This window comes from Vanacampus margaritifer, chromosome 17, assembly GCF_051991255.1.
Source record: "Vanacampus margaritifer isolate UIUO_Vmar chromosome 17, RoL_Vmar_1.0, whole genome shotgun sequence".
In the NCBI taxonomy this organism is placed as follows: Eukaryota; Metazoa; Chordata; class Actinopteri; order Syngnathiformes; family Syngnathidae; genus Vanacampus; species Vanacampus margaritifer.
This window is the reverse complement of record NC_135448.1, coordinates 14,984,241-15,010,285: the sequence shown is the minus strand read 5'-3', so window position 1 is coordinate 15,010,285 and position 26,045 is coordinate 14,984,241. Positions and strand designations below refer to the sequence as shown.

At 38.1% G+C, this 26,045-nt stretch overlaps 2 protein-coding genes across 3 annotated transcripts; one reads left to right on the top strand and one right to left on the bottom strand.

Annotated features, from left to right (window-relative positions):
- Window positions 1–1,392: 1,392 nt before the first annotated feature.
- Window positions 1,393–7,913, bottom strand: trappc3 (trafficking protein particle complex subunit 3). The gene is made up of 5 exons (XM_077548617.1): window positions 7,587–7,913; window positions 7,324–7,421; window positions 5,437–5,536; window positions 3,651–3,833; window positions 1,393–1,852 (listed from the first exon to the last, which is right to left on the bottom strand). The coding sequence occupies exons 1-5, from the start codon at window positions 7,626–7,628 to the stop codon at window positions 1,733–1,735; spliced, it is 543 nt and encodes a 180-aa protein (XP_077404743.1). The 5' UTR covers window positions 7,629–7,913; the 3' UTR covers window positions 1,393–1,732.
- Window positions 7,320–21,470, top strand: smap2 (small ArfGAP2). 2 transcript variants are annotated; one of them, XM_077548616.1, is made up of 10 exons: window positions 7,320–7,665; window positions 9,147–9,427; window positions 15,149–15,282; window positions 15,440–15,604; window positions 15,676–15,735; window positions 15,818–15,875; window positions 16,757–16,890; window positions 16,986–17,145; window positions 17,228–17,532; window positions 18,666–21,470. In XM_077548616.1, the coding sequence occupies exons 2-10, from the start codon at window positions 9,322–9,324 to the stop codon at window positions 18,762–18,764; spliced, it is 1,221 nt and encodes a 406-aa protein (XP_077404742.1). In that variant the 5' UTR covers window positions 7,320–7,665; window positions 9,147–9,321; the 3' UTR covers window positions 18,765–21,470. The 2 variants fall into 2 exon arrangements, with proteins under 2 accessions (XP_077404742.1, XP_077404741.1); XM_077548615.1 differs by having other exon boundaries at window positions 16,962–17,145.
- Window positions 21,471–26,045: the final 4,575 nt, after the last annotated feature.

The following is a 26,045-nucleotide window of genomic DNA, read 5'->3' as shown; positions in this document are numbered from 1 at the left end:
TCTAATGTGGCTACAACTTAACAGTGTATCAGAACGCGTGGAACCACACTGCCCCCAAGTGGCCAAATCGAGTACAGCATGAACAGCACTCCAATAAAGGCACACACAAACAAAGGCAAGACAGTATAATATAATTGAAATGAAATCGATTTGGGGACATTTAAAATCGATTCTGAATCGTACTAAATGAGAATCTATTTTTTTGCCACACCCCAAATGTTTTTCCCCTTTTTTACTGAAAATTAATATGGGCTTCAAATATCTACAGAAGAGGATTACGGCCAATGAAGAGAGGGAAAAAAATTATTATATTTATTCTCAGAATTCTCACTTTTAAGTCAGAATTCTGAGAATAAAGTGAGAATCCTGCCAAACTTTTTTTTTTCCCTTTCTTCACTGGCCCTAATCCTCTTCCGTAAATATCAGTTATCGGCCTCCTTGACTAATAATCGGCATCGGCACTTTAAAAAAACATATGGGTAGTGCAAACACATTGATGGTGTTTTTGGATTGGGTCACGGGATCACTGTTTTATGATGCTGATGTTATACAGTTAACTTTCTATGTCCCTTATCATGATAATATTGTCAGTTGCTATGCAGTCGTTATTGTCCTGTTTGATCATATAGGCCTTTATTCTGTCATATAGAATTGTGCTGTCTCTGTTGTTGCTTTGCATATAAAGATTCTGTTTCGGTCCTCACAACATTTTTTTTAAATCACACACAAAAAAAACTACCATTTGAACAGGGGTGTGTCGACTTTTTATAGCCGGTGGAAACGCATGTTCATTTGGCCCTACATACCACCTGTCCATATATTCGGTGTGCATTGATTCTGTGCAAGCATATGGCAGAACGATAGAAGCTTTTCACAAGTCAACAACATTTCCACATCACTCGACCTGCTGGTGAACAATCATGACTACAGCAGATGTCATGTAAACAGTGCCCTCTGGTGGTTATTCTGATAACTCCGTTTTCTACAGACCAACCACATACATGTTATTTTTCCAACATACACCCTAAAAAAAAACACAACCATTTTTATCTTAATGTGTTTGCGTGTTTTTCTGTGTGTGAATGGCCATCTGTTTGCAGTTATTGACAAAGTGTGTGGAAAGTTTGTCCATTACTTCCTGTTAGCGTAAAGCCATTCACAGGTGTGACGACCAGAACCAGTTGCCCGTGAGGGCCGGCAATTCCCGGCGGACGCGCATATGCAAACGCGCGTTAGGCCGACACACGTGTTATTGTTTGCCTCTGAAGGGCGGCTGTCAGACTTAAAAAAAAAAAGAAAAAAGGAGACGTCAACATGAAAACAGTGCACTGAAGACCGTTTGTGTTTTGGAAAAAAAATACGGTAAAAATGAAAAACTGAAAGACAAACAGATCAGATCAAATTTTTATTTTTTAGCATATACATTAATTTGACATGCCTAACAATTGGGGGGTGGAAATGTTTTCCAAGCCAACCCCCTTCAACAGTGACACAACCTGGAATTGAACACAGAAAAAAACTAAGGATAGTATTTCAATTGGTGCAGTGACCTGGATTGCTCGGATCCATAGTAGCATATCGAAGGTAGCGGGGCCACAAACCCGTGTTGGGATTCAGTGTTGTCTTAAGCAAATCTCAAAAGTCTCTTCCAGTCTGTAAACAAAGTGTCATCTCCATAAAAAAAAAATGTCAAAAAAAAAAAATGCTGATGAGGCAGAATGTTGACATTTTGTCACTCGTCTCCTGCGGGGAGGTTTTCTTCAATCCGCTTGATAAACTTCATACGGATTTCTGTCACAAGGTCCCCTTTCAATGTGTCCTGGAGAAATTTCACATCCACAGCCATCTGGACCTGGAATTGGAAAAGTTCACAATCAGATTCGAGTTCATTCACGCCAAAACGAAAATTAGATTAAACAATGGCTTCTAAATATGAATTTTAAAAAAAGATCTAACCAGAGCATATATAAAAGAGAACACAAATTTTTATTTTGCTGTTAGTAAAAGTAGACAAAATATTTTTAAAAAAGAAATTGTAGTGGATAATGTTCCACTCCGGGCCAGTAGGTGGCAGAAAATGTTTCAGGTAACAAATAATCACAAAACAAAAACTCACATGAAGTCAATCCTGGAACGTTGCACGATGAGGAAAATGGTGAGTGCATTTAAATAATCGAATGCCGGGTCCGAGGGAGGAGGAGGAAATTATTTTCAAAAGAATAATTATATGTTGCTTCCTATTTCCAGAGAAATTGTCAATTATCACGCTTCTCTTATGACAACAACGTACATTCACAAATGCAGATCAAAGTTATAAATGTGAATTAAAAAAAAAAAGGAATGATGTAAAAAAACAGTTGAATTAAAATGATTTGAAATATTAAAATGAATATTTTATATATGTTTCAGATTTTTTTTTTTTTTATATAGTGAGAATTTTTTCTCTCTCTTTTTGCTCCATCTTGTGGATATTTGACAACTTGGTAATATCAAAGTGTGGATTCTACAAGTTTAGGGATGTTCAAATAAAATACAACTTTTTTTCCGACCCATACCAGTACGAGTACTCTTGAGTATTCACTGATATCAATATCAGATTTATATAATTCCAATAAAGCATTTTCTTTCAAATTGCATGAAATTAATGGCTATTTTCTAATCTAATTTCTAGTATACTATCGGAAAAGGTCTTGGACGGCCGATACCAGTCTCGGCAACCGTCGCGAGTGCGATACCTTAATTAATATCGGAACCAATAGCGGTACGCTCTCATCCCTAAATTGAATATTAACACTCTGCAGTGCAAAAAAAAAAAAAAAACTTTTATTGGAATAACTTGTGACTTTTTCCTTCGACTCTCTAATGTGTCTACAACTTTAACAGTGTATTAGACTGCGTGGAACCACACTGCCCCTCAATGGCCAAACCGGGTACAACATGAACAGAGCTCCAAATTTGGGCAAGACAGTAGGAGGTGTGCCAAAAAAAATCGATTCTCATTTAGAACGAATCAGAATCGATTTTAAATGTCCCAAAATCGATTTTATTTAAATTATATTATACTGTCTTGACCTTTGTTTGTGTGCGCCTTTATTGGGAGCGCTGTTCTTGTTGTACCCGATTTGGCCACTGAGGGGCAGTGTGGTTACACACGGTCTGATACACTGTTAAGTTGTAGCCACATTAGAGAGTAGAAGGAAAAAGTCACGATCAAGTTATTCCAATAAAAGTTGTTTTTTTTGCAGAGTGGAGCCGTGAGTGATAAAAGTGTCGCGAGTAGCGTGCTAATTAGCATTAGCGAGTCAGACTAGAGTAGATCATTACAATTCCTTGCAAATCTATAGATTGAATCAGTCAATCAAATCATTTTTTAATCAAAAATCGCTCCTAATCGAAAATCGATTCTGAATCGAATTGCAGGCCCAAAAATCGGAATCGAATCGTGAGACATTCAACGATTCCTGCCCCTACACGACAGCATAAAAATAATTGAAATAAAATCGATTTTGGGACATTTAAAATCGATTCTGAATCGTACTAAAAGAGAATCGCTATTCTTATGAGAATGGATTTTTTTTTTTTTGGCACACCCCTATTAACTCTACTGAAAGTGAAAATGAACCAATGACGATGAGTCGTTGTGAAGTTACCATCTCCAGAGCTCCTCTGAGGACGCCGCACAGCATATTGGAGTAGATGAGCAGGTTGTGGTTATCGGGCAGCTCCACAAAATCCACCAGCGGGTTGCCCTCCATAATGAGCGAGAACTCGTCGCCGGCCGGAGTCCAGTTGGTTACGTTGGGGGTGACCCCGAGGTAGGTTTTAAAGGCCACCTGGGGGAACAAGCCCTGACGATTACAATCGCAAAGCGGGCGGACCGACGAAGCGGCGTAGGAAATCTTGCAGTGTGAGCGTGCATATGGAAAATGTTCATTGATCGTACGTATTATGGAGGTTTTATGATGGGATGAATGTTTGTTTTGTCATCGCCGTGGCTGTATTGTGGTCGGCTTCGTTATGAGAAAGTATGGCAAGAACATGTACGGGAAGACGCAGAGAAATCATTGAAAACAGATGGGAGAGTTGTAGTTGCACACTTGGTTCCGTCTGAATTCATAAAAAAAAAAAAATTCTGGGGTTACGAAGGAAAGACTAACCTTTAACTCATTCGCTGCCGTTGACGGGTATAGACGTCAAAAATTCATTTGAACTATTTCTATTTGTTTTACTTCCCACTTTTGTTAACAAGAGTATGAAAACATAGACATGTTTTATTGTACATTTAGAACAGGTATAAAATTTGTGATTAATCGTGAGTTAACTAAGTCACGCGATTAATTACGGTTACAAATTTTAATCGCCTGACGCCCGTCACTTTTGCTAGTCTTTTCTTTTTTTAAATAATAAAAATAACTAGTGAAGTCACGCGATTAATTACAATTAAAAATTGTAATTGGCTGACGTCCCTTATTTTTAATAATCTTTTCCTATTTTAAAAAAAAAAGAAAAGAAAAGAAAAAAAAATTAATTAACAAAAGTGGATTTTTTTTAACTCCTAGAAATAGTTCAAATAAATTTTTGACAGTTAATTATGACTACAAATTTTAATCGCCTGACGCCTGTCACTTTTAATAATCTTTACTTTAAAAAATAAAGAAATAAATTAAAAAAAAGATTAAAAAAAGACATTAACAAAAGTGGATTATTTTTTTAACAAATAGAAATAGTTTAAATAAATTTTTGACGATTAATTACGATTACAAATTTTAATCGCCTGACGCCCGTCGCTTTTACTAGTCTTCTTTTTTTGATCTTTTCTTCTTCTTTTTTTTAAATAATAAAAAATAACTAGTGAAGTAACGCGATTAATTACAATTAAAAATTGTAATTGGCTGACGCCCCTAATTTTTAATCATCTTTTCTTCTTTTAAAAAAAAAAGATTAAAAAAAGACATAAAAGTGGATTAATTTTTTAACTAATAGAAATAGTTTAAATACATTTTTGACAATTAATTACGATTACAAATTTTAACCGCCTGACGCCCGTCGCTTTTACTAGTCTTTTCTTTTTTTGATCTTTTCTTTTTTTTTTAAATAATAAAAAATAACTAGTGAAGTAATGCGATTAATTACAATTAAAAATTGTAATTGGCTGACGCCCCTAATTTTTAATCATCTTTTCTTCTTATTTTAAAAAAAAGAAAAGATTAAAAAAAAAAGAAATTAACAAAAGTGGAATTTTTATTTAACTAATAGAAATAGTTCAAATACATTGATGAACTTTATAGATGAACTCAACTTGACCTTTTAGCGATTGACCGTATCTGGGCGCAAAAAGAGCGTTTCCCCAGCTTTTCATCAAGATGCCGGATGTATCTGTTCTCTTTGGAAAGCGTCCACGGTCACGCTATGATTATCCTGAAAGCGTCCAATCACCTTAGCGATGACGTCGGCTGTTTCTCGGAAATCCTGACACCTGCCGATGGTGGAGCGTGCCAGGAAGTCCTCGATGAGGCGCACTCCGATGTTGTAACCCCTATGAAAGTGAGAAGGGGGGGGGGGGGTATAAGAAGGTCAAATTGATATCTTCCTGTAATGAGATGGAACACATTTGTTGGTTCAAACGTTTGGCAGGAGATTTGAATTTGCTACAAGGTCCTGTCGCTGATGTGCAGGCCGACCGAAACATGCGGACAAACTGATCCGAGGCCAGGAAACATAAGACAGGAAGGCAGGCCTGTCATTTGCTTTGAGTTGAGTTTAGCCCTCACAGCGGCAATATTCACTCATATTCATATTTTGTTTGAGACATCATCACAACATGAACAATAGACATATTGCTCTTGTTTGTATTCATTTTGTAAAATATAATCATCTTAAAAGAGCATGAATGAATGTTACTGTATTGTATTTATTGGTTCAATATATTTAACAGTGACATAATTTTTTTTTTTTTGGGGCAATGACATAATTAACTCGTTCACTGCCATTGACGGCTATTGACGTCAAAAATTCATTAGAACTATTTCTATTCCTGAAAAAAAAGAAGAAAAAAAAAAGAACTATTTCTATTAGTTTAACATTTTTTCCCCACTTTTGTTAACAAGAGTATGAAAACCTAGAAATTTGTTTTTTGTACATTTCGAACAGATATCAATTTTGTGATTAATTGTGAGTTAACTAGTGAAGTCATGCGATTAATTACGATTAAAAATTAAAAAAAAATTTGACGCCCCTGATTTTTAATCTTTTCTTAAAAAATATATTTTTTTTTTTATTACATTTGTTTAAATATTTGTTTTAAGAAAAGATTATATTACAATATTTAATTGTAATTAATCGCATGACTTCAATAATAATAATAATAATAACATTTTTTTCCACTTTTGTTAACAAGAGTATGAAAACCTAGGGGGAAAAATTGCCATTTAGAACAGATATAAAACTTATGATTAATCGTGAGTTAACTATTGAAGTTGTGATTAATTACAATTTAAAATTAGCAGCGTCGGGCAATTAAAATCTTAATTAATTGGATGAGTTCATGAGTTAACTCACGATTAATCACAAATTTTATATCAGTTCTAATACAATAAAAAAAATCTAGATTTTCATACTCTTGTTAACAAAAGTGGGAAAAAATGTTCAACTACTAGAAATAGTTCTAATGAATGTTTGACGTCTATAGCCGTCAATGGCAGTGAATGAGTTAACAGCACCGAGAGTAGTGCTCCAAAATTAGTTTTTCTCATTTGACGGATGAGTCAACCATTTAATCCACTATATAAAAATCCCTCTATAGTTGTTTGGAAGTAAAAAAATGAGTGAATGACTGAGCACAGCTCCAGTTTCTTTCATAAGACTCAAGTTGTATCCAATTTGAACCCCCCCAAAAAAATCATGTTTAGCTTAAAGCTAAAAATATTGAACATAATCATTGTTTGATACCTACCAGATTTATTCTGTTCAATTTGTAATATAGTTTTTGGGTAAACGGCCTTTGGGGTCACATTTCAAGATGTTCAGCTTTTCTTGAATTTTGGAGCACCTCTAAACTGAATTACGGGTCCGGTATTTTGTACCTGAATGTTGGTGTTCATCTCCTTGTTAGAGAATACCAAAATGTGCAAGAAGTACTAAAACCCTGAACAGTTGAACAAAGTGCATTCAAATGTTTAAAGAAGGTCATAAAGTTGACCTGAACTTTTTCTACTGCATCTTGGGTCCATCCTAAAATGTCCCCCAACTGTTTGTGACGAGTGCATTTTGCCACTTAAAACAAATCAAAGCCAACTCGTTTGATTCTGCTTTTTGGAGACTCACATTTTGTCCAGTTGTTTGTTAACCTCGTCGTCGTTTTCGTAGTCTTTGCATAGTTGTGTGACCAAAGCTCCATAGGTCAGTGTGAACAGCTCAGAATTCTACAAGGAAAGAACAATATTACAAAGTCGAATTTTAAACGGCGTAAATGGCGGCTGAGGGCGAAACTAGCGACAAGTAGGATGAAGGGAATGCATCTGGAGCAAAGTTAGCATTATGCGAACTACATTAGCAACGTTTTAATCGTGCTTTAGAGAGTAACATACCATCCTCTTGCTGTCTGTTGTGCGGTTGGTTTGCCGGGCCATTTTGGAGATGGAGATGGTGTTGGTACACGGTAAAAAGGTGAGTCGATATGAATTCCTTTTTTTTTTTTACGGTAGTGTCGCAGCCAGTTCCGTATTAGCTAACACTAACCCTACTTCCCAATCTTGACAGAATTATAAACAAACAACTTCCGGGTATTTTTGAAAAATTAAACATTTCTTAGAGGAACGTTCAATAGCAAAGGCTGTAAAATAACTTAAAAACATGTTTGAAAAGCAGACATGTATTATTAGAATACATTATTTTACATGTATATATACCACTCGTGCGCTGTATTACTAACTCTAAGCAAAATGTTTTTGTTTTGAAGAAATTTTAATTTTACTTCCGTTTAAATTTCCATCGCTTTATTTTTTTCCTACACTCAACACTTGACTGCCCTCTTGCGTTTAGGAAAAGCGAAGCAACCAGAAAATGAAACGTCTAAAGTGTGTCACGCTTTATCTGACCACAGGGTGACAGTGTAGCTACAGCTTTATTATTCAATAGCGTAAGGCAGGGTAGAAAGCACAGACATACTGTATACATCAATCATACCTTTTTTCCCTTAGTAAGCGTATTTTTTTCCCATTATTTCAATTACAAACAAAAATAGGTACAATCCCATTTCAATGATTCTTTTACATGTATCTACACCACTCGTGCGCTGTATTACAAAATATGAGCACAATGTTTTTTGTATTGAAGAAAATTTTATTTTACTTCCGTTTAAATTTCCATCGCTTGATTTTTTTCTACACTCAACACTTGACTGCCCTCTTGCGTTTAGGAAGAGCGAAGCAACCAGAAAATGAAACGTCTAAAGTGTGTCACGCCTTATCTAACCACAGGGTGGCAGTGTAGCTATAACTTTATTATTCAATAGCGTAAGACAGGGTAGAAAGCACAGACATACTGTATACATCAATCATACCTTTTTTCCCTTAGTAAGCGTATTTTTTCCATTATTTCAAATACAAACAAAAATAGCTACAATCCCATTTCAATGATTCTCCAAAAAAAGAAAAAAAACTAAATCATACCAGAAAAGAAGCTTATTTAAAACTTACATTATCGTTTTTATTCGGTATTTAAGTTGGTAATTAAGAGGGCGAGACAAGAGAGGAAAAAACGCAGCAATTGACACTTTGCCACATTCAATATGGCGGTGGACTTGACGTACGATTCAGCGACAAGGCGTATCTATTGTGTATTCGATGTCTCTGGGGAAGCGCAGCAGTGGAATAATTGCCAGTCTTGCTGTGTTTATCAATTACATATTTAGTGTGAGTGTAAGCGGGGGGGGGGGGCGAGGGTGGAGCTTTTGTGAGAACTGCAGGGGGGGAGTCAGTGGTGGATTTTATTTATTTATTCTTTCTTTCTTTCTTTTTTATCTTTGATTTAGAGTTCTTACCAATAATGTCTTTTTGTAAAAAATAAAATAAAAATAAAAATCATTTTGTTGGGACTACAGTGCGTTCCTTGCACCTTAACTAAGCCGCATGCTGTTTGGTTTAAAGGCGATCCCCACCACCATCATCCTCAACATCCTCATCCTCATCTTCCTCCTCATCCCATCGAGGAGCGCCAGTGTCAGTGCCACTCGCCGCTTCCAGGAATCGAATCGAGGAGGCGATTTGAGAATCCGCGGACGGCGTAGCTGCTGTGGACCGAGGCGAGGTCAACTATTGCGCAATGATGACGGGCAAATCTGTGAAAGACGTCGACAGATATCAGTCGGTGCTCAACTCTTTGCTGGCGTTGGAGGAGAATAAATTCTGCGCGGACTGCGAATCAAAAGGTGGGTCGTCTTCTTGCTGGATTCAACCTGCATACCATGCGGTGTGTGTATCTTATGGCGAGTGCACTTGCGTTCATCAATCTTAATTCTCTTGTTTTACATATGGCACGTTTTAGTGTTATATCACTGGTTAAGAAGGTTATGATGTCATATTATCATGCATGTTTTACTACACGCACTTCTTTCCCAGAGCTACTCACTCAGTACAGACAACAAAAGTAAAAAGGTACAGATTGTGAAATGTACTCGAGTAAAGAAAAAGTATTTTGCCTGATCTTGCCTTTTATGTTTTGGACTGTGTGTGTCCATTGACTGACCCGATAGCCTCTATTTGTTAAACCTGTTTTTCCACGGGGGGTAATCGCTCCTGTTTTGAACACAAATAGGGAAGAGACACAAGTGCAAAGTTGGGACAAGTGACTCGGGTGCAGGCAGCCTTGGTGATAGAGCGAAGGAATAGATCATCGGTGACCCGTGACCTCTTCTGAATGAGAAAAAATAAAATCCCACAGACACACTTGGTTTCTTATCTGGCTTAAGTGTTGTGTTGGCATTGACCTGCACGACTTCCAACCTTGAGAGACATAATTCGATATAAGTACAAGCGCTGTTCAGCCTCCCTCACTACTTAGCAGCACTTCCATCTCGGCTATAAATCCTCCGATGAAAGTCACTGCTGGCAATCCCGACCAGAATATTATGAATGGCGGAATGACTAAGCAGGTTCCAGGTGCACGTGTGTCTGTCGTTCTTTGCCGTTATTTACCTGCTAAATGCAGACTGGAGTCACATGAGTTGGCGGCCTCGCAAATATTTAATGAGAATCAGCAAGCAGGCTCTTTGAGTGCTTTAATGTTGTGATTTATTCATTAGTCCTTTCCACCTTGTCTCGCGCAAGACAAGATAGGATGATGCTAAACATGATCATACAGGGGATGATAAAAAAAACTTTCTGGATCTTGTTTGTGAATCTCTGATGCTGTCAGCGAAGATTTGTTTGCACAAAAACTGACAAAAGCATGTCGGGAAAATTGTCCAAAGTGTCTGGGATGCATTGGGCCTTAGTTGAGGAATTATGAACAGTTCAAAATAGCAGTCAGTGTTAGCAAAAAATCCTTCAGGCCCCTGAAAAAAATGTCAGGAAAAGTTTACTAGAACATCTGGATTTTATTTGGGGGTTGTCAGACACACTTTAAATAGTGGTTGATGTGTACTTGCTCCATTTCAACTGATTCACTGCCATTGACGGCTATTGACGTCAAAAATTCATTTAAACTATTTCTATTAGTTTAACATTTTTTTCCACTTTTGTTAACAAGAGTATGAAAACCTAGGGGAAAAAATTGCCATTTAGAACAGATAGAAAACGTATGATTAATCGTGAGTTAACTATTGAAGTTGTGATTAATTACAATTCAAAATTAGCAGCGTCGGGCAATTAAAATCTTAATTAATTGCATGAGTTCATGAGTTAACTCATGATTAATCACACATTTTAAATCTGTTCTAAATGTACAATAAACAAAATCTAGGTTTTCATACTCTTGTTAACAAAAGTGGAAAAAAATGTTAAACTAATAGAAATAGTTAAAATGAATTTTTGACGTCTATAACCGTCAATGGCAGTGAATGAGTTGAATGTGATTGCTACATTCTGGATGCAGGAACATCCCCACTTATAAGTGGGTGTGTATACTTTTGCAACCACATCTCAGTTGTTTCTCTCTAATACATTTTGAAAATTGTAATGGACTTGTACAGGTTATAGGTCACGTTAAAGGTATATTTTGGTCTCTAAAAAAAAAAAAAGCATTTTAACAGGGGTGTGTAGACATTTTATATTCACTGTGGTTTGAGTGTATGTAGTTTTGTGGCATTTCAGAATTACAGGACGTTTATTGGCGCTATTCTTCCTTCGCCCCGATTGGCGCATTTTTAAGTGTATGAGCTTTCATCGCTTGAACATGCACACACAAACAAAGTCGGCCCTAAAAGCATTTGTCCACTCAACATCCGCCTCTCAACTCAGCTTCATCTTGGTTTGTTGTAATCTCGTTTGCCTCGACAAAGATTACCGTGCGTTTCTCACCTCCCTCCCTCGGGGTGTACTAAGAGGAAGTCGTGGCAACACACACAAAACGTTGGCGCGTGCAAAGCCACAAAAAGCAGGATGAGGAAACTGTGAAGCAATCACTGTACAAGACAGTGAAAATGTGCACCTGTTGGTTTGTTACAAAACCAGCTTTTGTATTATTTACCGACTTCAAGTCAAGTCAAACATTTTCTTTACAATAATATGGTCTACATGTCCCCACTAGTCTAAACACAATATTCTGATTAATATTGTGTTTGTGGAACCTAAATTAAGCAGAAAAATCCATCTGTTTTTATCTATCTCAGGGGGCGGCCATTTTGCCTTTTACTGACACACGCCGTCAACTGAAAATGACATCACAGTGCCGAAATGCTCAGCTTGCGAACGTCACATGACCAAACCCAGAAAACAAGTGAGCCGATGTCATTTTGTGGCATTCGGAGACAAAATGGCCGCCCCCTCATATGGATAAAAACAGGTGGATTTTTCTGCTTAATTCAGCTCGAAGTTTTGACATAAAAAAAAAATAATAAATCCAAAACATAATCCTTGAATCAAAATGTCGCAATAGTCGAAGCTTTCTCTCGAGCGCACCACACAACAAATACTTCATCTTTGAAAAACAAAACAAAATGGCACACTTTCTCATTATAACAGACTGGCTGTCTTGTGTTGCCGTGGCGACGTCACCTGTCCGTGTCATGCCTCACGTGTCTTATAGTGTCAGATGCCAGTAGGGATTTTCCTCGGGTGCATCCCCTGAGTCACAGTCAAGGAGAGGGTGACATATACAGTAGAGAGAGAGAGCGCAATAACATTTTGTTTGCACTCTTGCGTAATATTGTTTACATTAAACCCCCTTAATTATGGATGATTGAATATGTATTCTTAACAACAAAAAGTGAATAAAAGTTTTCAAGACCACAGTTGGTTCTCACATTGCAACGCATATGGTGAAAATGTAAATAAATTATCTATCAGGGTCCATCTGCTTGTTAGCATAGGCTGCTACTGCTAGGTCACTGAATAGCTTCGGGCGTCCTGGAGGGCTATAGGTGCGAGGGAGAATAAAAATGGAGGATGATTGTGTGTGTGTGATGTGTCACCGATCGGATAAGATTGTGGTAGGATCATTTCTATGTGTGACACTTATAATAAATATCAATTCACGCGTGACTTTTCTTACATTGCTCAAGTAAATCCCCGTGTCAACACATTGTACTGGAGGTGATAAGTAGTGCACAGGCTCTGACAATACCTGCAGCTCTGCGGGATTAACAGCCGAAAGTAGCGTTTATCCTTGTGGGATGTCGGCTAATGAGCCATATGCAGTTGCAACCCTCCCGTGCACGTGTAAGCCGGCGAAAATGTTTAGAAAGTTTATTATCCACCTCATCATAGCTGCTGCTATTTAATGGCTGTTAAACCAAAGTTTATGTGTTTTTGTTTTTTTTGCTCCAGAATGAGTCATCACTGGGAATCATCTTTGTTATTTAGGCTTTTATGCTAGCTACAATATTGATGAGCTTCTTTTTTTTTTTTGCTTTTTAAAAAATATTTGAACTCCTTAATGTACTACAGGTTCATAATTGCGCGTGCGCTAGATGCATTGCGTTGATGTTTTATGATCCCCTCTGTTATCGATGCCATTTTGTGGCAAAACCCAATACTTGTGGATGTTCACCATTACGGGTTAATTGCTCCATTTGCCAGCTAGTGGAGGAGCATTTAATGGTTCTTCCTGTCTCTATGCGTCGCTAGCATAGATAGTTCAACAAGCATAAAATACGTATGTTATAGTCCAGCGGCACACATGTCTGATTGGGAATCACTGGCATTAACCTGTACTTGTCAATGCTGCAACGTTCAGTGATATTTTAAGATGTCTTGGTCTTGCAAAGCCAGAAACACGGCAAATTTAAAGCCCCACATTTCATTCCTTTTCCGAAGTCGCCTCCTACTCTCCCGGACTATTTCTGTTCACTGTACCCGGAGGTGTACATGGTTTGAGCAAACAATACATAACGCCTTACGGATCGCCACTAAAGAGCCTGCTGCGGTGCGGTGCGCAGGTGTGATTCATTCCGCAAATGTCCAAGTCATCTCATGCCTCCCCCACCTTAGGGCTTATCTGGTTGCTATGCTACCTTTACAAACATCAGGACCACACATCCATAATTAGCTTCGTGAGATGACCTTTGGTGCATGGGACACGTTATCGGTGGCATGCGTCTTTTTGTGAATATCAACAAGGGCTTTCTTTGTACGTCGTTAACGATATGCTTCACACTTTTGGTAATTGTACAAATATTTCTGTGGCATAATTAGACTATATATATTAACCTACTATGACTACTACTGGGTTTTCTTTCTTTCTTTCTTTCTTTCTTTCTTTCTTTCTTTCTTTCTTTCTTTCTTTCTTTCTTTCTTTCTTTCTTTCTTTCTTTCTTTCTTTCTTCCATCCATCCATCCAACATCTAGCTAGCTAGCTAGCTAGCTAACTCGTGAGCTAGCTATTTAGCTAGCTGATAGATAGATAGATAGATAGATAGATAGATAGATAGATAGATAGATAGATAGATAGATAGATAGATAGATAGATAGATAGATAGATAGATAGATAGATAGATAGATGGATAAAGTTTTTCTCTAAGTGTTCTCACAATGCACTTAACTCTCTACAAGACAAATTGGCCAATTCCATTATGATTAGGCCAAATCCAATAAAACAAAGGCAGTGTTGGCTACAAGAGTGTGAAATTGTAGTAATTCAGTTGGGAGAACAGAAAGGTCAAACTGTGGCAACGAGATAAAGGTGCGAGAGGCAGCAGATCAGGGAGAAAAATTGGAGGCATTAAAGGATGCCGAGGACAAAGTGATTCGTCCATTCAGAGTTTTTCACATATTTGATAATCCCTCACAAGTGTTTGTCGCAGCTAAGCAGGATTTGCACAGTAATTCTATTATTAGCCGGCATGACAGCTAATGCTTGAGCCAGACAGGCTTGTCTGTTAACCTCTCGACCTTGCATCCATTTTGTCCCAAAAAGCCTCAGGTGGAGGACTATTTCCCCATGGAAACACAACAACACATATTTCTTGCCTTTGTTCAGACTCATGAGGAAGAGTACGGTCTCTTTCCCCAATTACTGGAGTAAACTTCCCCTTTCATTTAAGGAAGTACCAATCCAAGAGCTTTTACACCATCTAGTGATGAAACAAACTCACTGCAGCAACAAGTGAGCCTAGCAGTTTTAGTCACAGTTTTGAAAAGGTTTTACATCATGTTGTTGCCGGAGAGATGCAGTCAATGATACACTGAAATGCCTGCAGGTCTTCTTTGTGTGCAGCCTGCGTTTTTGCATCGCTTCTTTCCCAGTCTCAGTGATTTAGGCGACCTGTCCTATCGTATGCTACTACTGTGTGTCAGGACACTACCTGATTTAAACGGGATTAGATGAGTTCCCTGCTGAATTGCGGTTTGTAATTGAGGTCTCAGGCATGACTGTCTGTAATTGGACTAAAAATAATTGGATTCCATCCCACGTCGCTCTTCAGCTCGTCTTCTTTAGGAGCCTTTACTTTGTTCAGTGGTTTCTCAGGAGTCTAAATCAATCTATCTTCCAGGTCCTAGATGGTCTTCGTGGAATTTGGGGATCTTTATCTGTATAAGATGCGCCGGTATTCATCGAAATCTCGGGGTGCACATCTCCAAAGTCAAGTCTGTCAACTTGGACCAGTGGACGCAGGAGCAGGTTCAGGTTGGCGGACGTTTTCTTCTCTAAACTTCAGCCGAACAGCGTTTTTAGGTTCATTCTGAAATTTCGCCCAAAAACCCGACATACATGTCGTGATGCCATCCTGATGTTCCTCAAAGGACTTTTTAATAACCGTGGTTCTATTTTTTACCTTCTGCAGTGTGTTCAGGAAATGGGAAACGCCAAGGCCAAACGGCTCTACGAAGCGTTCCTCCCCGAATGCTTCCAGCGCCCCGAGAGCGACCAGTCGGCAGAGAACTTCATCAGGGACAAATATGACAAGAAGAAGTACATGGATAAAGTCATTGATATCCAGATGCTCCGGGTGAGTCGGCGTCGGCTCACGGTGAGTGTACTGGAATATTTCAAGTCATGGCAAACACATTGTGAATGCAGAAAGAAAAGAGCTGTGAGAACATCCCCAAGGAACCGGTTGTGTTTGAGAAAATGAAAATTGTAAGTACGTCACAGAGCTGCAAGAATGATGGGATTTATGCAAATGTACTGCAGTCATTGAACCCTTTTGGTGTTTTGACAGAAAAAAGACGTCAGCCCGAAGATAGACTCTCAATGTGTTACAGACTTGCTGGGATTAGGTATCACACCGCAAGACATTCTATCAGATTTTAGACACAAGAATGGAAGATACGTCATTTAATGGTCTGGTTCGATCCCTTTTTTTTGTTTCAGTATTTACTAGGGGTGTCAAAATGGGTGCGTTCATTTTGAGTTAATTTAAAGTTCCTTTAACGGCACAATTTTTTTTTTAACGCGCGATTAATGATCGCCCCTTATTTGGAAAGCCTGTTCTGGGGGAATTCCAATCGCAACGCAGCAGACACGTCCAGGTCAAAATTTAGACGTAATAATAATTAATATATTTGTGGAGACTGGGGTAAAGTTGAATTTTACAATTTAAAAAAAATTGTAGAATTGACCAAGTTACTCATGTTAAAGATTAGATAGCTCTTAATATGAAAAGAAAAATGCACTGAGCTGTCACCAACGTCTTACGAATGCAATTATGCCATCTAGTGGCAGAAAAATGACCTCAACACTCGTTTTTTACAGTACAGTACATCTTTTTAATTTTAACTCAATTTTATGAATTATTATGAAATTTACTGTATCAATGACAAAAAGATGCAGCCATATTTCTATTAGTTCGATTGTTTTCCCACTTGTATGTTAACAAGAGTATGTAAAATTAGAAGGAAAAAAAAATTGTACATTTAAAAAATAAATAAAAATTTGTGATTAATCGTGAGTTAACTATTGAAGTCATGCGATTAATAACGATTTAAAATTTTAATCACCTGACACCCTTAGCATTCTTCATCTTAATATGATACAAAGGACAATTCCATTAGGTAGGGGTTGAACGACTAAAGATTATTATTATTATTATTATTATTATTATTATAACTTGATAAAAGTCTAGTCGAAGTGTAAAAGTGTAATTTGTAATATCTCTTAGATGCTCCTGCTCCAAGTCTTGCGGTGTCCAATGGGGTTCCGGGCATTACCAAGAGTCCGGCACTTTCGAACCCGGTGCACCCTGCCTTGGATCTCTTCAGTCACCTCTCAGATCCTTCTTCCATAAAGAACACAGTATGGAATACACGTCTGTTTTATTTTGGAAATGTTCCTTCTTGGTACTAAAACCAAGTGCGTCACTTCAGGCTGCCTCCACCTTCTTGCCTCAGAGCCGAGTGACCGCCTCTGTGCCTGAAAACCTCAGCCTCTTCCTGGACCCGGCACCCAAAAAGGCAGAAGGCACGTTCAGGAAACTGTCCAAGGACTCCATTCTGTCCCTTTATGGCTCCACCCCGGCAATGCACGTTAGCAGCATGGCGCCTCCTCATGGTTAGCGATCATCTTGTCCATTTTTATTGAAGTGTACATAGTGACTTTGTTGGGTTTTTATGTCACTTTTTTTGTCCCGCAGGCTTGTACATGAACCAAATGGGTTACCCGACACATCCGTATGGTTCTTACCATTCGTTAGCTCAGGCCGGCGGGATGGGAGGAGCCATGGCCATGTCGCAGGTTGCCATGATTGGGCAGCAACAGAACGGCTTGATGGCGGCCCAAAGCGGCTTGGCCGGTGTGCCCCAGTGCATGATGGGACATCAGCAAAACCCGATGATGGCGCCGCAGCAGCAGGCCGCTGGCATGATGGCACGTCCGCAGGCGACATTAGCTCAGCAGCAAGCACTTGGAGCTCAGCAGTTGCAGTGGAACATTGGACAGGTACGTCTTTGTCCTTACTAGTAAGACAACTAGGATACACTAGACTAGTGGAACCACTGTGTCTTACTAGTAGTCCCCCCCCCCCCCCATTATTATTGGCCTACTAGTCCCCTTTCTGGTGCAACACTGTAGTGCACTAGTAGCGCTACCAGGTCTAACTAGTAGGCATGTGTCACGCACTAGTAGGATCCTTGACTTTGCTACTAGTACCACAATGCCCAAGGCATTACATTAATTTGACTAATAAACATATTGGACACCTACTAGTACTACTAATAAGGGCCAAAATTAGTGCAACTATTGGATGCTGTGGTTCTTATTAGTTTTACTAGTAATGTCAAAAACACCTTACTAGTTCACATGAACCTTACTAGTAGTACTAGTGATGTGAAAAAAAGAGACTTAGTAGTACTACTAGTATGCATTTTGACCTTTGCTAGTAGTACTAGTAAGGTCAGCAACAGCTTACTAGTACTCCTAGTGGACATTTTGCTTTCACTAGTGGTTACTGGTGGTACTAGTATGGTAAAACATATCTCAGTAAATACATTTATGTACTTAACATTTTGGTACTAGTAGTACTGATGGCAAAAACACTTACTAGTATTACATGGATTTTTTTTTTACCTTTACTAGCAGTACTAGTAAGGTCAGAAACAGCTTACTAGTGCTACTAGTGGACATTTTATGCTCTCAATAGTACTACTAGTAGTCATTCTAACTGTTATATGCAGTACTAGCAAGGTATAGCATACCTTAGTATATACTAACTAGTACTTAAAAAAATGTGTACTTACTAGTAGTACTGATGTCAAAAAAGACTTACTAGTATTACAAGTTGAAATTTTGACCTGCAGTAGTCAAAAACATCTTACTAGCGCTACAAGTGAACATTTTGGTACTTTCTAGCTACTAGTGATCCATTACTGACAGAATGTAAGATAGATTTTTAGAAGTCCAGATACTGTTATTGACCACAGCTCACACTTAGACACTCACACACAAATTCACCAACATCACACATAACCCCACCAGGCCCCAATTTGTTTGTTTTTTGGTGTTAAAATAAAATAATATTTTTAACAAGTGTGTTTTAATTGGTTTCAATAATTCCTGTCTTCCAAATGACTCAGCACATGACAGGCATGAACCTTTTTCCCACCAACGGTCAACCTACGGGAAGCGCGGCGGCCCCGAGTTCAGCGCACATGACAGCACACGTCTGGAAATAAAATTGGACCCGCCCTGAAAATGAACTTCTGAAGTCCTTAACGAGAGCTACGGCGTGCAGGACGAGGACTCTGCGTGAGCTCGTCCGATTTCCAAGGAGAAAAGAGGAGGGGACGAGATTAAGAAAAGTACAACTACCTCTTCTTCTCTCCTCACCCCCACGTCCTAAATCCACTTCCTGCCTCGTACACCTCGGTCGAGCTTCACAAATGTCCACACTTGCCTTCGGAATGTTTTGTCCAATGCAGCAACAGGGTCAAACGTGCACATTTTTATATCCAATTGGGAATACTTGCTTTTGTTTTCATTTGTTTGAATGCGCACAATAGAGACCCTCATTTTATTTGGAGCAATTTGTATGTTTCTAATCGTGTTATAAATCTTAAAACAGGCCGACAAGTTGTATCTCTTCCTTCAATGTTTTTTTTTTTCTCGCTTAGTGAGCTTTCCCACTAAGTAGAGCAATTGAATAAAAACTCATTCAATGTCCAGAAGGAAACATTGTCAACTACAACATTTTGCTATCATTTGCACTTGCAGAATAGTGTACGTGAATGTGCGTGTGAGTCATTGCCGGCAAAAGTATTTTTGCTCTCATTCATTTTCTTGTTTTTTTCCCTTCCAGCTGCAAGTTATATAATAAGAATAAGCATATTAATGAGGTTAGGTAATTGCTAGTCCGTCAGCTTGCACTTGCTAAAACGGTACGTTTGCAGCATTATAGCTTAAAATAGGAGGAAAAGACTTCTTTAATAATAATAATAATAATAATAATAATAATAATAATAACGCATCAGATTTATACAGCGCTTTTCTTTGGGGCACTTTAAAGCACAAATATCGAATAAATGTGCTTTAAATGTAATACAAAGGGTTAAAAAAAAATTGCGACAAAAAGCTCAATTAGAACAAATCAATCAACAAAGGCAAATCTTAATTTATGTTCATGCTGTATGTAGCACTGAGGGAGATTCGATATTTGGTCCGTGGTATATGGGAAAACAATTAGAATATATACATTATATATACATACACATTTATATTGATGAGTTCCGACATGCACAAAGTCTGGCAGCTAAGCATCCCTTATTTTAATGTACGCAGCACTTCCTCTAAAATCAATATTGTCTGCAGTACACGAGAGGCCTGAACTGGATTTTGGCGCACCAAAGATAAAGACGAGCTTTATGGGGATTTCAATAGGCTTTGTTCAATATCCATGATCCACGTAGCCAATGTGTTGTCACTACAGTGGGAGATTTTTTTTTTCATAGAATAAAAGAAGGGGCATACTTATGAGGTTCTATGTAAGCCAAAAATAACATTTACCTCAGGCAGAAAAAAATGTCAATCTCAGTCCTCCCCAAAACTCTTTCACACGGAACAAAAAAATAAATAGACTCAATCAGCATTTTATATTTGGAATTACTCATGTTTCCATTTTTTAGGTGTGAGAGGTTTTTAGAGTGTGAGAGATTTTTGGGTGCGTGTGAGAGGCTTTTATTGTTAATGAGAATTTTGGGCGTGTCAAATTTTTTGTTTTATGTGAAAAATTTTGTAGTGAGAGTGATCGTTGTGAGTGATATTTTAGTGTGTATAAGATTTTTACTTAAGAGAGGTTTTTGAACTATGTGAGAGAGGTTTGGCGTAACAACGAGAATTGTTTTCTTATTAATTGTGTTGTTGTTTTTTTGCATGTGTGTGAATGAGAGAGTGTGTTTGGTGATTATGAGAGAGGTTTTGTGAAATGTGAGAGTTTTGGGGCATGTTTGAATGAGGAAGTGTTTTTGGTGGCTGTGAGAGAGGTTTATGAGTGAGAGGGATTTTGGTATGCGTGAGAGGGATTTTGGTATGTGTATATGAGTTTGTTGGTAGAGAGTTTTTGTTTTGTTTGTGTGAGATTTTTTTCTCAAAGAGGGTGTTTGAGTCTGAGGTTCTTGTGTGTGCAAGGGATTTTGTTGTGTGTGTTTTTTTGTTGAGTTTTTTTGAGTGAGAGAGGTAAGTGTTACTTTTTGCCTTGTCCAGCACCTCCTCCATGTCTAGTTGTTCAGTGTGGGACATATCGTTTGCATGCAGTGACATCATCCATGAAGCTCCCTTGTAAATTTGTGGCCTGGAATGATGCTGAATGTTTGTAAATAAAAGTGTGACGTGACGTCACGGGGTTCGGGGTTATGATGAGGTCATGAGCTAACATGCTATCAGCCACTCCCACTGAACTGCATGAAGAGAATGTTTATACAATGATTGTTTGTTATATTGTTTAATGTTTTCTTCCTTTGTTAAGCAACACACATTTGAATCCGGTGTTACTTACACTCAAATTAAGAAGCATATTTTCTTGTTGTTTTACAATAGGACCAAAACAACCTTGTGAAGTACAAATTAATGCATTTGTTTTTAATCGCACCTGAATGTCCGATTCTGTTTGGAATGTATTCTTAACTAAATGCATGAAGTCATGAATGTAAATTGTCTCAGCTATTTTCTGTAAAGTGAAAGCAAATAGAGGAATGTAACGTTCGCCATACTTGTCAATCAGGATCATGTTCAATACTGTACATTATGGTTCTCAAACAAGATTTATGATCAACAACTTTTATTAGGGCTGTTTGTTTTTTCATACTTTGCCTGTCTGGTGTCATATTCACACATTATAAGAATGTCTGTAAGATACGATGGAGTGAATAAATATTGTTTTGATTACATTTTCTCTTCGTAGTTTGAGCATTCAGGGGCGTTTTTTTCTCTACTGTGTCGCCAGTATGACTTATTTGGTCATTTTGCTGTTATTTGCTCAAGCAAAAGCCCTGTCTAATAGAAAAGTATATTTGGCGCCATCTTGTGGCATATTGGTACCAAGCAACTGTTGAAGTCATTGAGGATTTCCATATCATCCCTGTTGACCCAAAGAGGTGGTGCTTAACGCACTGAATGTGTCCTTGGTGCATGTGCAGTTCGAATTATGTATACATCAAAATGGTCACCTGTGACCCCCTGGATGACCTTGGATGGATTTAAGTGCCGGTGTCACCAGAGATTTGTTTCCCACGGAATCTGATCCGAATCAGACTTATTGGCTAAGTAAATAAAAAAGACACACGGAATTTGTCTTTCTTTGTCAGACACACAAGCAATATTAGTGATTCAAATGAACTTTATTGACTTTGCTTGGTCAAAGGGCATGCAAATACAGTCTTCTGAACCCAAAATGTTAGAATAGTTTTTTTTTTGTACCCCTCAGTTTAATTGCATTTTCTTAAAAAACTACGTGCACCTTAAGTAATCAATTTTGCAGCTTACAAACCACAAAAATACCAATTTTACATTATCAAATACCGCACATAGAAAACATTTACAAAGCACAGGTAGAAAATTACAGCTCCCCCTTTCTCCCCGTCTGCCATAAAATGCATCCCACCATCACAAAGTCGCTCTGCTATACGTTGCCCTTTTTGCTAACACCTCAGTGGAAAGGTTAAGGCCAGTTTGAGAAGACAACCAACACCAGCAATGTGGATGAATCACCAACAAGTCTTCCAATTAATACGACCGGTGCAAAATTACGACCAAGTGTTATGTATTGTGTTAGTGTTGTAGCGACCCCTATTGGCCATGTAATTAGTCAAAATATAGTAAAGAGAACCATAAGTGGAAATGACGGCACTCGAACCCGAATGGTTTTTGGTAGGTGGGCAAACGTCTTTCTTACTATGCTAACAGGTAAGCGACTATTTAAGTGCTTTTTATTGAGGACAGTCAATTTGTCAACTGGGTTTAGTATTAGGCTTTAAAAGTGAGGTTGTACACGTTACGTCTTTACATGGGACACTAATAGTTAGGGAAAGTAAGAGGCTGTGGTAGTTATGGTTAATGTTACAAAACACGTAACCAACACTTAAACAATTACTGGCATGTCGGATAGAAAGACACTCGTCTTCCCACAACATAACCTCCACTTATGGTTGACTTTATTATTTATTCGCTATTTGTATGGCCAGTAGGGGTCGCCAAATTACAATAGATAAGGATTGATCCTAATTTGGCACAGGTACATTTCAATCAGAAGTCTGTCAAGGGATGAATATTTGTGTAGTGACGCCGAGGTGTTCGTCTGCTCCGCGTGTGCGTGTGCTTGTGAGCATCGTTGCGTTACCGTGTCAAGTTGTCCTTGTCGTGCTGCGTTCAGGGACATTTGTGCTTTGCTGGCTTAGCAATTAATGTTTGCAGGGAGGGTGGGGAGTGCTTAAAGGGGGGCTACAGGTGGCATTGAGTATAGTCTGCTGTGGTTTAGCAACATGGACGTTATGAAAAGACATTTTCAGCATTTATTAAATAGCTTGATATCCACAAGGTCCATGTACAGTATTAGGATGCTGTTTGTCCACACTAGCAAGACAATTTGCACTAATAAAATGAATATAAGGTGCGCTACCAAGTGCAGTTCATTCTTTGAAATTCAATACATTTGTATCTATCACAATTACAGGTATTATTAAAAGATACAATTTTTTATTGTAACTTAAGTGCTAAACATTTTAATTGCATCATTGCTGAACTATTGTTTTTGTCTTCCTATATTAATTTTTCAACTGTATAAGGCTTACAAAAAAAAACAACACTTTTAACAACAACACAATTATTGGAGAGCGACTTTTTTAGAGTTGTACATACCAGATGTAAATTAGTTAAATTTTATATCATTTGTAGCAAATATTGTTTTTATTTATGCCAAATTTGTAATGTGTTTACTTTGCTAAGGATCACAAATTGGGCCTTGTTTTTTTTCCCCTCCCTCCTTCCTCGTGTTCTCTTTTTTCCAGCGAAGAAACTTGGCGCGCTAACGAGCGAACCGCCAGGCTTCCCGTTCATTTCTGCACACTAGAAGAACAGCATCAGGACAACTACATGTTACTAATGATGCAAAACTATTAGAGGGTACTATCAGGCCAACGGTGGCACTAAAACATATGAATAAGATGCAGTCCTATTAATGCACTGAATTGTGTTTAGTAGTGAAGACAAAGAGCGTACTAGTACATGGACCTGAAGCTGGATATTAAAAAATAAATAAAATAAATGCTTACAAGGCTTTTATAAACAGAGACAAATTGACATATTAATTGACATGAACAGAACATTATTAATATTGTGTACAATACAGTGTGTTAGTGTCAATTTGCTACAATAAAAAGACCCCAGAAAACAAAGAAAAAACGCACACAAAATAGTTTAAAAAGACTGCTCATGGGGGCGCTATAATAATAATAATTTTTAAAAAGCCACTAGTTTATAGTTGCTCTCAAAGCATTACATGCTCTGTTGCTGTCTCGGGTAAACGTAAATATGTTTTGGTGAGCAACTTAGGTTATAGTAAATGTTTATTGCCTAAAGAAAATTGGCAGAGCCAGTGCTACTTTATGGGTAGGGTTGCGTCATGTCCAACTTTCCATGGGAATTTGCAGGAATTTGCATCAATTGTAAATTTGTAATCAGGGAACACACTGTAAAAAAAAAAAAAAAAGAAAAAAAGTTGGATGAACTCAAAATTTCAAGGTGACAAACTTTGATCAATTTTTAAGTTGGGCAATCTTAACTAAATAAAGTATAAATAAATAAGTTTTTCTTTCACCTTAACCCTTGAAATTGAGTATAATTTGGGTTTGGGGTCTTATGTGTTTTTTTTGATTAGAACATCATTCATGAATAAAAGTGTATACTGTATATTATATTTTATAAAACTAGTTTACATGTATGGTGCATATTAAGCACTTGTATTCTGAAGCCATTCTGACAGGGGATGTATAAAGTTAAAATGAAGTTAAATCTCGATTCACATTTTAACATAAAACTATAACAATTAAATGCATTTCCAAAACTTCACAGCTAAAATTCCCATCGAAAGTTTTCAGAAAACATTTCGGCCCCATTTGCAACTCCATTTGAGTTTTTTTGCATCGCTTCAAAATCTCTCGCTCCTCAGTCAAAATTCTCTCATCTGTCATACAAAAATCCCATCGTTGTGGTTGAGAAATTCGTTCGCTCAATAGCGAGGGGGGAATAGCTTTCGGTGAAATTACAATCAATCAATCAATCAATCAATCAAAAAGCATTGTGTATGCTTCTTTCAACCAGCAAGCTTTTTTCTTTCAAGGGATTACACAAAATATACAGTAGAGTACAAATTGTCCCTGGTTTGTAAGGGAGAGGCAGTACTGCAAAGTAAATGACCAAAAAAAATAGGGTTAAGAAATACATTCAGAAAACTTTACACACATATTTTGTATATACTATATGTAGAACTCCAGTAAAGATATTTCAAGCAAAACACATTTGTCCAAACTTCCAAACGTGTCGTACAATAGTGAAGCATTGATCTCCGTAATACAATAATAATCATTAGAACAATAAGGCCATTGTAAACTGAACAAGCCCTCATCAGCACAAGGCAGCTTCGCCCACGCACTGCCTCCTCTCTATAATTCCTCTCTAATTATAAAAAAATAAAATACATTTGCAACAGCTTGAATGACGATACAGTACTTTTCTTTTCTTTTTTTGCACATAAATAAGTCAAATCGGGTTGACAAATGCCGGACGTGGACATTCAAATCTCATCGCCTAGAAAGCTTGACATGCACCCCCCCCCCCCGAAAAAACCACTCCCAGCATGTCTACAACAAAACCCGTTTCAGTACCTTCACATTCAAAAGTCACCAGAACCCGAGCCAACTCTGTCACCGTCAACCCTGCTGCTTTGGAGGCTTCAATATAACCACTTGAAAGTGGGGAAATGTCAAGAAAGTACAGATGATACGTTTGTGTGAACTTTAAAGACCCTGTAAAGTGAATTTAGAGACTTCATGTTAGAGCGCCTCGTTGTCAGCCATGAGTGCACGCGCACCATGGCGAGAAAGGCCGGATAGCAAGGGGGTGGGGAAACATTTGAAAATAAAAAGGTTGCCATGACAGCTTGCATGTTGCACTCGCATTGACACTTTAGAGCGCCTCGTTATTGCGGAGTGAAAAAGCCGTGTGACGACATCGTGAGATCTTTTCTGTAAGCATGTAGTTATGTGTAGGCATAAAGAAAGATGCTAGATGTTGTAGCATACTTTAATCAAGTATTAGTGGTATTCAAAAATGGCAAGTCCAGGTCCAGAAAGTAAAAACCCTGCCACAGTTTGGCTTTAGCCCCTTGTGCTAGCTAGCTAGCTTCCTAGCAGGTAAACAAGCACCCGGGGCTAGCTAGCTAGCTAGCACCTGGGGCTAAAGCCAAACTG

Excerpts from the sequence above, each read along its gene's own strand:
- trappc3 (XM_077548617.1), bottom strand. The coding sequence starts at position 7,628 with ATGGCCCGGCAAACCAACCGCACAACAGACAGCAAGAGGATG. Across the intron at positions 3,834-5,436 it reads CAGCCGACGTCATCGCTAAG|GTGGCCTTTAAAACCTACCT; the intron begins GTGATTGGACGC and ends TTGTTCCCCCAG. Across the intron at positions 1,853-3,650 it reads TCAGAGGAGCTCTGGAGATG|GTCCAGATGGCTGTGGATGT; the intron begins GTAACTTCACAA and ends TTCCAATTCCAG.
- smap2 (XM_077548615.1), top strand. The coding sequence starts at position 9,322 with ATGATGACGGGCAAATCTGTGAAAGACGTCGACAGATATCAGTCGGTG. Across the intron at positions 15,736-15,817 it reads TGTTTGAGAAAATGAAAATT|AAAAAAGACGTCAGCCCGAA; the intron begins GTAAGTACGTCA and ends GTGTTTTGACAG. Across the intron at positions 17,146-17,227 it reads CAGCATGGCGCCTCCTCATG|GCTTGTACATGAACCAAATG; the intron begins GTTAGCGATCAT and ends TTTGTCCCGCAG.